Source organism: Pseudopipra pipra, chromosome 1 (genome assembly GCF_036250125.1).
Source record: "Pseudopipra pipra isolate bDixPip1 chromosome 1, bDixPip1.hap1, whole genome shotgun sequence".
Lineage (NCBI taxonomy): Eukaryota > Metazoa > Chordata > Aves > Passeriformes > Pipridae > Pseudopipra > Pseudopipra pipra.
The window spans coordinates 64132434-64144581 of record NC_087549.1 but is presented as its reverse complement, the minus strand read 5'-3'; the positions used below and the strand labels follow the sequence as shown (position 1 = coordinate 64144581).

Sequence of the window (12148 nt, the reverse complement as noted above, 5' to 3'; positions counted from 1 at the left end):
AGCTGGAGTCGTGGGGCAGAGTGCCCCGCGGCTGTCCCACCGCGGCTGGGAAGGTCGGGACAAGAAACGTCCAGCCTGCGGTCCGCCGCCCCCGCGCTCCTCGTTCTCCCCAGTGGGGGTGTTGGGAGAGCCCCGGCAGCGGTAGGGAAAGTTTGCGGTGCCGGCCGGGCGGTGCGAGGCTCTGCTGGTCTCGGCGCGGTTCGGGCGAGCCCCACCACGTCGGGGAACCGGACAACACTCAGGCAGGGCACAGCGGTGAAAAGCCCTCTCGGTCCCTTGCAGAGGAGTCCTTTGTCTCCCGTTGCACCTTCCACCCCTCTCCAAGGGGGAAAAGGAGAAGAAGAGGGGGAAAACCCTCTCCTCTAGTCATTGTTGTTAATGATCATAATGACAACAGCTCGTTTTGGTACCTTCGTGTGTCTCCCCCCCCCATACCCTCTCCCTCCCCCACCCTGCTTCCCGCCGATGTGTTTCCTTTGGTCCCCACTGATACGGGTGGATGGAAGTTTTGACAATCTACGAGACACCCGGCTTCCCCTTACCCTCCACGCCCTCTCGAGAGCGAGGGCTGGAGGTCTTCTGTGCCCCTCGGCATACATGTCGCCGTTGTTGTTTTGCGGGATTATTTATTGCTAATATTCCGAGAACTGTCGCAATGTCTGTGACAATTGTCGCTGAGTGTCAATCCGTCGGCAGGGCATGAGGAGGAGAAAGGGCGGCGGGGAGGATCACATCTCTGCGGGTCTTTTTTTTTTTCTGCATTTTTTGTTCCAAGTAAAAATTCTTCTGGGAAGAACTGCTAGGAGCCTCTTGACTTTCAGTAAAGTTGCGTGTATGTGTTCGTGTGTGAATGGCGTTTGTGGGTTGCTATAGATAGATCGCATTTATTTATTTATTTATCTGCCTTTTTTTTTTTTTTTCCTTAGTTGTAAATTGTTATAAGCCGCATGGCTGCAAGGCCCCCTTTTCCTCTCACGGCCACTCTCGTTTGTTCCCGAGTCCAACGACGACAAGGGGGACTCAATGTTAAAGGTGGAAGGAAAAAAAAAAAAAAAAAAAACAACAACCCAGCAACACAGTTGTTTTTGTTAAAAGGGGACACACTAAGGCTGCGAAACAGCAAAACCCCAATGTTGGACAGCTGTAAAATCGTGTAGACAGGTTGTCATACAGCAGTGGGGGCTTTTCTGAAAGGAGCCCATTGCTAAACACTAAGTACACAGAGAGCCCGGCAGAGCAGCTGCGCGGACACACGCACACGCGCGCACACACACACACGCACACGCAGGCACCGAGGCAGCGGCCCGGGCTGGGCTGAGCACCACGTGCTGCACCGAGGGGGGCGGCGGGCGGGGGGGGGGAGGCGCGGGGCGGTGCTTGCAGCTCAAGTGGGTGCCAATCAAAACATCAACTTCAAATTGTATCTGAAAGATCAGCCTAGGACCTAAGGGCAGACACATCAGTTGGAGCTCAATTGTTGATCAGATCACATCTAAGGGATTTAGGAGCACAGAAGAGCCGAGATTTGAGGAAAGACGCCCCACTGAATCCTTCCACACTCCTCCTCCTCCTCCATACCTAGGGTGCAATATATCTCTGACAGAAAGAAATCAGAACGAAAAAAAGAAAATTATCGGCTCGATTTCTGTTCTCTCGCCCTGCCTGACTCCAGTAAAGGGGGGAGGAAAAAAGAAAGAGAGATCCAGAGAAGCCCGGGTTTGTTCCGCTCCCCTCCCCGGCTCTTCAGCAGGCTCCCTCCTCCCACTTTTTTTTTTTTTTTTTTTTTAATAATTCCTCCCCCCCCTTCCCCTCCTCTTTTTTTTTTTTTTTTTTTTTTTTTTTATATTTCTGCCGCTTCTGTTGCTGCCGCCAGTGCTGCCGCCGCCGCCGCCTCTGTGCCCGCGCCCCGGAGATGTCCTTCCCCCAGCTGGGCTACCCGCAGTATCTCAGCGCCAGCCAGGCAGTGTACGGGAGCGACCGGCCCGGGGTCCTGGCTGCCGCCGCCGCAGCCGCCGCCGCCGCCGCTGCCGCCTCGGGCCGGCCCGCGGGCGCCGAGCTGGGCAGCGGCTCGGCCGCTGTCACCTCGGTGCTGGGCATGTACGCTAGTCCCTACAGCGCCCCCAACTACAGCGCCTTCCTGCCCTACACCGCAGACCTCGGCCTTTTCTCCCAGATGGTGAGTGAGCACCGCGCTGCCCCCCGCGCTGGCCCAGGCCCTCGGGGCGATGGGGCCGGGGCGACCGGGGAGCCGGGGGCGGGCGGAGGCCGCGAAACCAAGCGCGGCGGGCGGCGGGGCGGCTGTGGGGGCGGCTTACGCCCAGCCCGGGGTCCACTGCGGAGAGGGGAGCGTATCTGCCGGCGGGTCTGCGAAGCAGAGAGGGGCCGGGGGCGGCGGGCCAGGTCTGCAGGAGAAGTCTCCGTCCTCCCCGTCGTTTTCCAACCGGGCAAAACTCCTCCGAGTTTTTGTTGGCAGTGAAAGGGCTGTCCAGGGCTCCTGCCTTCGTGTTGTCGGCTTTCCTTAGCAACTCGGCTTTTTTTTTTTTTTTTTCCGTGTTGTTAGTGTTGTTGTTGACGGGTGATATTGTCGGTCCTGCTGTTTCAATGGGCTTTCCAGCGCGCTCCTCTTTCCGCCTGGTACTTTTCTTTGCCGCCGAGCAATAAACAGGTTCCGTCCGAAAGGCCGAAGTCTCGGTACCTGTGGCGCCAGTTTATTTCGAGGTATTTTCCCTAAGCCTTAAAAATGGGCCGTTCTGTTATCTGAACTTTTCATACTCTGATTATGGCGAGTATCATAGATGGGATTTGCATTAAGCGGAGGAGGGTATCTACATCCCATTATACGCATCGGAGCAGAAAGGCATATTGGCGTTAACTTTAAAACAAATTGAAATCACCCAGACTGTCCTCTGGCTTCTTTCCCTCTTTTCTTTAGAACGTAATAGTTAGAAAGTGAGGCATATTTTTTTAAAGTAACTATTTTTATCTCCGGTGTCGTTTAAACGTTTTCGTTGCTGGTATCTCCAAAGTTCTCAGCGGCGGTACGCCATAGGTTCCATTTCATTTTCTAAATGTCCCTCTCTTCTCTCTCCCCGACACATAAAAGTGTGAATATTTATAACTGGGTGAATGCAAGGCATAACTTGTTAGGGTTTTTAATACATATATGTAGGCAAGGAGGTAGGTACGCTGTTGAACAAGGTTCAGCATCTGAAAACAGATAATTTTGCTGCTGCAAACATTTCCTACGAAGTCACTTTTACAGCATGTATTTCCTACTTTTTTTTCCCCTCCTTTTTTTTTTCCCCTTTAACCTTGATTTTGGAAATGTAGTAAAATTTGAGACGGAAGCAATGAGTGATTTACAAGTGGCTTCTTCAAAAGAATTCCCAACAGAGATTACACAAAAATATCATTTCAGCAACAATAACAAAAGACAGCAAAATAAAGGGAGTGTAGAAAGCCCACCTTGTAACACATTAAAAAAATTACTCCGGACTACTCCTTGTGTATAAGCAGTGTCTCTGAAATTAAAATATATGACTGTTTTTAACTGTTTGACAAAGTTAAATTAGTTTCTTCGCAGACATTATTGAAGAGGTCCATTTTTAAGGCTGACATAAATTACGACAGAGTAATACTAAGAATGTATTTCTGGACTATGAAAAAAAGCGACATTGCAATAGAAGCAATGAAGAAAGAAAGCTGCTTGAAATGTTAGCTATTTTGGAACAGTTCCCATTCCTACTCTCAAAGTATCCTGGTATTTTATTACAGTGATTTACCATGACGGTGATCTTTTGAAATAAATTCTGAATTTCTGAAAAATTTTAAACGAAGAGCTAAAATATTAGGTTAATATCTGAACAATTTGCGGTAATAATGAGGCCTAATGAGGTTGCTAGAAAGATAAAATGTTATTTACCAAAACACCTGATGGGATAATTTGACTTGCTGTGTTTTACTACTGATGATAAAAAGAATATTGATTGCAAATAAATCACCGTCTCTAAACGCTTGTAAACAATTTGCGTTTGCTCTGGCCAGATCAAAGTAAAACTTATGAGATAAAGTGTCTGCATATCCGTATTCTACAATGCGTGGATCACTTTTCATTCCAGAGTTTAAAGGCTCTTCGAACAGTTAGAAGTTAATGTTTTACTCCAGAATCTTGGTGTATGATCTGGGGAGCGGGGGTGGTAGTGTTGGCTTGTGTGTGGAAAATCTTTTATGTTATTATTGTCTTTGTACTGAAGTTGTGCATTCATGTCCCCAGTCTCGCCTCACTAGGGGCAAAAATAGAGAATGCTGTGCATGCATTTGTAGCATCCTCCTGAATACTTTGCAGATAAATCCGACGCTGTGCACGGGCATTAGTTTGTAAGTGCGGTGTAGTACCAGTTTTATCTGTCTGATAATTTCAAGGGCACAGTAAATTGTCTCACCGAGGCGAAGTTGCTGCATTTCCATCGTTTGATTTGACTTGATTTTCGGAGAAAATATGCACGATGTCTGTCAGAGCTCCGCTTAGCATCTCTCTTTCCTTTTTCTGCAAGAAAGGGGAATCATTTGGGAACAGTCTCTGACTTAAACGTGAAGAGCCTGGAGCGGGGAGGGCCGAATTTGGCTGTGAAGACCTTTTGCACCGCTGAAAGGCGTATTCCGGCTCCCGGAGTAGCCTATTCAGGTCTGTTAGAGACGCTAACGAGATAATTGATGTGCTTTTTCCTCTCCGCTTGTCTGAATGTGTTGCAGGGCTCCCAGTACGAGCTGAAAGATAATCCGGGTGTCCACCCTGCTACTTTTGCTGCCCACACTGCCCCCGGCTATTATCCCTATGGACAGTTCCAATACGGGGATCCGGGACGGCCCAAAAATGCCACTCGGGAGAGCACCAGCACCCTCAAGGCCTGGCTCAACGAGCACCGCAAGAACCCTTACCCCACGAAGGGCGAGAAGATCATGCTGGCCATCATCACCAAGATGACCCTCACCCAGGTCTCCACCTGGTTTGCCAACGCCCGCCGGCGGCTCAAGAAGGAGAACAAGGTGACCTGGGGCTCCAGGAGTAAGGACCAAGAAGATGCAAACCTCTTCGGAAGTGACAATGAGGGGGACCCCGAGAAGAACGAAGATGATGAGGAAATTGACCTGGAGAGCATAGATATAGATAAAATCGATGAGAACGATGGGGAGCAGAGCAATGAGGAAGAGGAGGAGAAGCCTGAGCTCCTGAGACAAAGCAGTGAAGAGGAGCACTTGGAAAAGGAAAAGGATTTGACACTGTCAGGGTCTGAAGGGCTGAAACCCAAAGATGCACTGGCCATGGTGAAGGAAGCCTCTGACAACAGCACCAGAATTATCAGTCCCGGGGGACCAAACAATTTACAGATGCCATCTCACAGCAAACCCAAGATTTGGTCTTTGGCAGAGACAGCAACCAGTCCTGATGGTGCCCTGAAATCTTCTCCTCCTCCACCCCCTCCTCCCCAGGTTAACCACACTTCTCCTCAGATCCAGCACCCTGCTTTTCTCCCTAGCCATGGACTCTACACATGTCAGATTGGCAAATTTCACAACTGGACAAATGGGGCGTTCCTCACTCAGAGTTCCCTGCTAAACGTGAGGTCTTTTTTGGGAGTAAATCACCACCATGCTGCTCATCACAATCACCACCTCCAGGCCCAGCAACCATCTTCTGTTTTAACAGCAACCCTGGGAGCCCTAAGCAGTGAAAAACCTTCAGAGAGGACCAGTCCCAAACACATAGGTAATTAATGCATCAGGCATTCACCTCTCCCCCCACCCCCAACATATGTATATGAACTTCTTGGGAAATGGTGTCACATTTAGCCCTGGTGTAATTGATTGCTTTTAACTGAGTTACAGTTCACTCTAGCGTTGATTTCTGGCCCCCCTCCCAAGCATGTTGATTGCATATATTAAGCCCATTTCATATAGCCTATTACATTCCCAATCTATACACCCATCAAGTCAAATGAGAGTGCAGGAATAGCACTGTGAAATGTATAGTTTTGAGTTTGCTTTACTTCCCTCCTTCATGACCCTCATCACCCAGCAATTTCAATGACACTAAAAATGTGTCAAGAAAAGCTTGCAGACTCCTTAAATACTGAAAGTAGGGAATAGTGCTGTACACACATACACACACATATCTACATATGTCTCAACAGGAGCGTGAGAGGGCCACTCTGCACACTGTCCAGATTCTTATTGTTGTTATTCTAAAATGGTTCTCTTGTTTTGTTTTGTTTTTCTTTTTCTCTCTCCTTTTCCCCCCCCTGTCTCCTAGAAAGAGAAAATGTACCAAGAACTGACTCCCCACCCCAGCCGCTAAAATCGCCCTTCCAGCCGGTCCGTGACAAGTGAGTTTGTTTGTTTGTTTTCACTGCAGGAATGTTACTTATGCGAAACAGTGTTTGAATAATAAAGACTAATTATAACACCTAATCATCACCATAATAATACATACAGACAATAAAAACAGCACAGGAGTGGCTGTAATCTTTTCAAACTTAGACTAAATTGCAATTGTACATAGCCAGACTGTAACTTTTCTAAAACTTAGCAGACCTCAAAGATCTTGTGTTAATTACACCAGTCAGAATGATTTTTTTTTTAATTATCTAACACTAGGTTGCTATAAGAATAGACGGGCAATTAAAAAAAAAATATTTTTTTCTGAAAGATTGTTACGTCTTTTTTTTTTCCTCCCTTCCCCCCTGCAGCTCTTTGGCTCAGCAAGAGGGAACACCGAGAATTTTAACAGCTCTCCCTTCTGCTTGATTAAATGATTTGGTGAAAAAGTATTACAGAGACTGGTATTAAGGACAGAGAAAAAAAAAAAGGAAACGGTATAAACGACTCCCATCAATCTCTTTTTGCAATAAGGTGGTGCAAATCCATAAAGGTGATTACACAAATCTGTAGATGGATCCCCTTCCTCATTGTACCATTTCAGATCGTGTTATTCTAACCATTCTTGGATTATTGGTTTGGTAAATGTTTCCCATGTGTTTGTGGGGGTTTTTTGTTTGGCTTTTTTTTTTTTTTTTCTGTATATAGAGTGATTTCAGATTGTAAATAACACGTCAGCAAAACTTGTCTAAATCATATATTTTTGTCTAATAAACTAAATGAAATTATGAACTCTCTTCAGGTATGTATTCTGTTGCTGCAGATCTTATACATATATTACAAATCTATTCAAACATTTATAATTTCTTTCCTAAAAAGTCAAGTCTCTTTGCCTTTGGGTAACTGAAACTTAAACAGCAAATCCCAGCTTTTAGTGACTCTTAGAGCTATTTTGCCGAACACAAGCTGCGAGGTTCCTTTTTTATGCACGCAAATTTAAGAAGTTGAGTGAAGCTGGTTCTTGACTAGTAAAATTAAAGTTATTTTTTTCTATTGTGATGAACGAGATGTGTTGTGTAGTATCCATTTTCCGGACATAAATGGGCCTGACTCTTACTTATTTTATAAAATACATTCTTAAAATGAAAGGGACAAATTTTCTCATAGTTCCTTAGTTTGCTGTCCAAACTCGTTCCGAAATTGGGTCAAGAGCTTTACCGCTGTGGTATACATTCCTACCGAAGATGAAAAAAAAATCATAGTTTAGGAAAAAGAATTATTTGTAATGATTTGCGCTTTAAATAAACACAGAAGAAATATGACTGTAAAAGATGTTTTCCTGTGAGACTAAACACAATCTTAGCATTTAGAAGAGAAAAAAAAAAAAAGGCAGCTCTTACACGTCTCAAAAGAAAGTTCTGCGATTCCGATCTGTTGGTTAAAAATAGAGACAGGATCTATCGTTTTATAAAGGCATTAATCTTCCAAAGATGGTCCGTTAAAATGTGTAATATTTTGAGTGTTTACTTCTTTTTTTTCTCCTAAATGAGAACATTAAATGAGCATTGAGGTGCTAATAAGATACCAGATGGTTGTTGATGGTGGAAAATGGAAAGAAGCAGCTGGGAAAGTCATTAAGAAATAATGCGGTGACGCCCTATCCAAACTGAACCAACCTCAAACCAGGACTTGTTGGAAGCAAGATGAGATTTTTCAAATAAAATATTAATTAAATTCTTGTGAGAGATCAGAATATTGATCTTGATTTAGCTGCAAAATCATCTCAATCAAAGAGCAGTCTCGGTAAACTATGGCTTAGAGATCTGTTGGCAAAGTGGTGGAGGCGGTGGACTCCTACTTTTTGAGCTTTTTTCATGGAGCAAACAGGTCAGGCAAAATAGATTTTGTGAAGGATATCTGAAGGAGAGTTTCTAAAAAGAGACTCATTTTGATATCCTGCCGTTCCCAGCATACCATCAATTAGATTTTTTTCTGGCCTTTGGTTGTTTGGGTTTTGTTTCCCCTTTTCCTAAGTCACGGATAGTCTCGTAGTAGTAGTAGTTGGTAACTGTTCCAACAAAAGAGAGTATTACACTTTTTACCAAACCAGAATAATTTAGCCTTCAGGGAAAGGGAAGTCGTATTTAAAAAAATAAAAAAAAAAAAGGAAGAAGAAAATCTTCACGCCTGTAGAGCCAAACAGTGCGTCAGGTGTAAACCTGATGCAATTGCTGTCTCTCTCATATCAATTCAGATGAAATCGTCGCAGTCCTGCACTGGTTGCCCCTCGTCCCTGCTCAGGGCCGGTTCCCCAATTCCTCTCGGGAGGCGCGGCCGGCCCCAAGCAACCCGGCGGTCCGGAGTGACGCCACCGCCGGGGACAGATCCCGACCCCAGCCCCGCTCCGCCGCGCGTTTGGCTGTCATGGACTGGTTCCGCTCCTCCAAGGTGAAGACGGCATCTAAAAGGCGCGCAGAGATGCTCTGCGAGGCGGAGCGAGCGCGGCGGTATCGAACTGGCCTGGGGGAGCGGAGCGAGAACTACACCGTGGCATAGGAGTGTCAGGGGGGACTTGAACTGTAGGCAGCAGAGGAGCGTGGGCGTGTGAGCCTCGTCTGTGTGGGGGCATTCCCGCTCCCTGACCGCCCCCGCCAAGCCGAGCGGTTCCGAGCGGTGCTGAGCCGAGCCCGGCGGGGCGCAGGCCGGGCTTTGGGCGGGCTCGCAGCGCCCTCTGTGGGCTGCGGGCGGCGCCGTCCCCTCGCCCGGCGCGACGCCAGCCAATGTGCCGGCCCGCGGCTCTGCTCAGCTGGGCTGGAGAGGGGGAGGCTGCCCGCCTTGAATCCAGCCAGGAAGCCAGCAACATCCTCCGGAGTGTGCTTCCAGTTTTGATTATCCTCCGGAGAGTGATAATTCCCAGTAGTTATCTGGTTGGCAGGTTTCCGCCTTTGGAAGCCTCAGCATCTCTAGACCTGACTCTGCTGCAGAACCGGATTTTTTTTTTCTCATTTGCTTATTTGAATTTTGCACTACCTTCCCCCTCTCCCTCCCCGTAACTCTAACAATTGTGACGCTTCCTTCCCAACCCAGATATTATTGGGGGGGGGGGGGTGTGGGCGGTGAATGAAGTCCAGCTAGGTTAGCACCGTTCACCGCCTCTCCCCACCGCTCCCGGAGCGTTTGACGGGGGAAGCACCCGGCTCCTAGCTCTCCCCTGGCTGGCAAAGGCGGAGGCGGCCTGGGAGCTGAATGCTGGTTGCGGGAGGAGCGCGCCCAGGGCTACGGGCTGCCTGCTCGAACGGAGCTTGCTTGCGGCGCTCCGAAAGTTTTTGGACAGGAGCTCAGGTGGCTTCCCCTTAGAAAAGGGAAAACCGAAAAGTCATAAGGTCTGCTGTGAAGCCCCGTGTTAAGTGAGAAAAGCTCTGGCATGGCTGCGTGCCTCAGTGCCCAGTAAACCCGCAGCTTCCGAGGGCCGCTGCCTCAGCACAGCCAGCACCTGGGGGAGAGGGGTGATCGCGTTTCCCTTCCCCCGCAGGCCACAGCGAGGTGGCCATTTCTCCTGCAGGAAGTTTCAGATAGAGCGGACGTGTGCGACCGGTCATTGCGTTACCGCACCCTTGGAGGCTGCTGGGGTGCGGTGCCGAGCCCGGACCGGGCGGGACTTCCACACACCGCCCCCGCCCCGGTTTTTAGGAAGGAGCAGGGACTTCATAATCCCGAGGTTTCGCTTGTCACGTGAATCGTCCTAGGAATGACCGTTTACGTCACCCTAGAAGGAAAATAATTTGTAGTTTTTCTGTCATAATTTCCTTGAGATCCACCCCGGCAATTGTATACCAACAAATACCAGAGCGAAGGGAGAATACCAAAGAAGCTTAAGCTAAACGATTTGCCTTAATTGGGAATGCTTCGAGCTGATAAGAGTAAATTGGAAAGTATTACTTTCCAAGCTTTTTTTTTTTTTTCAATGCTGACCGTACCCGAACCTGATAAACCAGTCAATAAGAAAATTTCCATTGTATCGGATGGGAACTACAATGAGCAATACTTTTTTCAGCACAACAACTTAGCTCCAAGATACATTTTCGTGCTACTTAAAAGGCTGCCAGAAAAAATTGTTTTATACGTTTTCATAATCCTCCATCCTACTCAGTAAAAAAATTATCTCACTGTCTTATTTCTGTTATTATTTACTTAGCATTAACAGAAGAATGGCAGAAATCTGTGAAGAAAGAACACTGAAAAGTTGATATAATCTCGAGTTCAGCAAACTCCGAAATTCGCAGTTGCCAGAACACACTAAAAGCAAACGGCAGCTTTGCGGGGATTTGGCTTTGTCGCAGAGATGTAGTTATGAAACGTGCTCATTGGTATGCGTGCCTCATTTTTTATTCTTTTTCTGTTTTATTCTGAAAAAGAACTCCATTTTTAACTAGGAAAAAAAAAAAGAGAGAGAGAGAAAAGAAGAAAGCAGAGAAAGGGAAGGAGAAAATTAGTGGAGTGCATGTGCTCAAACTGGCTCGTTCGTATGGTTGTTATCGTTCCCGGCTCCTGTCATCTCTTTTTGCTGCTTTGGTTGAGGTTTTGACGTGCTCGCTCGGAAACTGGAGCGGCCCCGAATTCAAGAGCTGGGGCAAGGGTGCGGTGCGAGATGAGGCTCTCCCCCCCACGCCGGGAGCGCCGCACAAGCCCTCGTCGCGGGGCTCGTTCGATCTCTCGGTAACTTTCATGATATGACTATGTTTTCCCCCACCCACCCCCACCCCTTCTTTTTTTCTTTTTTTTTTTTTTTTTTTTTTTTCCATGGGCGCCGATCAATTATTCACAAGCACATTTATCTCCCCTGCAATATGGAGAATTCATATTCATATCTCTGTTTTAGTGGCCTGACACTGATTAATGTAATATGCGCCGCGGCTCCGAGCGCAGCCCCGCTCTATGAATCATGCACTATAAAGTTTCAATCGTCCTTGTAGATGAGACTATTACAAAGAGCGCTGAGCGGCGGGGGCGGGGAGGCGGGGGCTGGCGGCAGCGATGGCTCTGCGCCTCGGCCGGCCACCGGCCCCTTGTTAAACAGGCTCGTATTGAAACTACCCGGCGGCTGGCGGGGGACAATGTGGGTCCGGCATTAGTTCCGCCCGGCGGGGCTCCCGCTGACGCGGGTCCCCTGCTCCGCCCGCCCGCGCCCATCGCCGCCCGGCCTCGGAGAAGGGACTGCGGGGCTCTCGCCCCGTCCCCGTCGGCCAGGCAGTGGCGGGAAGAGCCGCGCTGGGCCGCTCGGCTTCGGAGGAGAGGTGGGCTGCCCGGTGGCCACCCTGAGGAACGGGTATCCTGAGGCAGGAATGGTGCTCTGGCTGCCCCGGGGTGTGCCCTGAGGCTGGGCACCCGCACTATGGCTGGGGAGGGAAGGCATTGAAGGAAGTCTCCGTTGCCTGGCTAGTTTCAGTGCTCTTAGGTTATTTTTATTTGTTTATTTTTAATTTATATTTTTTTAATTTCTGAATGTCCTTAAAAGGAGAGATGTAAAGAGTAGCCAGGGCTGACAGAAGCACACAAGCAGCACAGGGGAAGGGCAGGTGGGTAGTAAGTGCTTTGTGAAAGGGAGAGTGAAACAGTACACATCCTCTACTCCCCTGCTGCTGCCTCAATTTGGGGATGAGGCCCCCCTGCCACACTGGTGTCCACCCTCCACCTAAGCCCTGTGTTTGGTGCTGCATGCCTGCAGGCTTGCAGGTGCATGGAGGGGAGCCACTTCCAGCCCCAAAACCCAGCT

The 12148-nt window shown here is 48.3% G+C and overlaps 1 protein-coding gene across 1 annotated transcript; it reads left to right on the top strand.

Annotated features, from left to right (window-relative positions):
* Nucleotides 1-1435: 1435 nt before the first annotated feature.
* IRX1 (iroquois homeobox 1) lies at nt 1436-7959 on the top strand. The gene is made up of 4 exons (XM_064659402.1): nt 1436-2176; nt 4753-5767; nt 6311-6383; nt 6747-7959. The coding sequence occupies exons 1-4, from the start codon at nt 1913-1915 to the stop codon at nt 6802-6804; spliced, it is 1410 nt and encodes a 469-aa protein (XP_064515472.1). The 5' UTR covers nt 1436-1912; the 3' UTR covers nt 6805-7959.
* The last annotated feature ends 4189 nt before the right edge of the window (nt 7960-12148 follow it).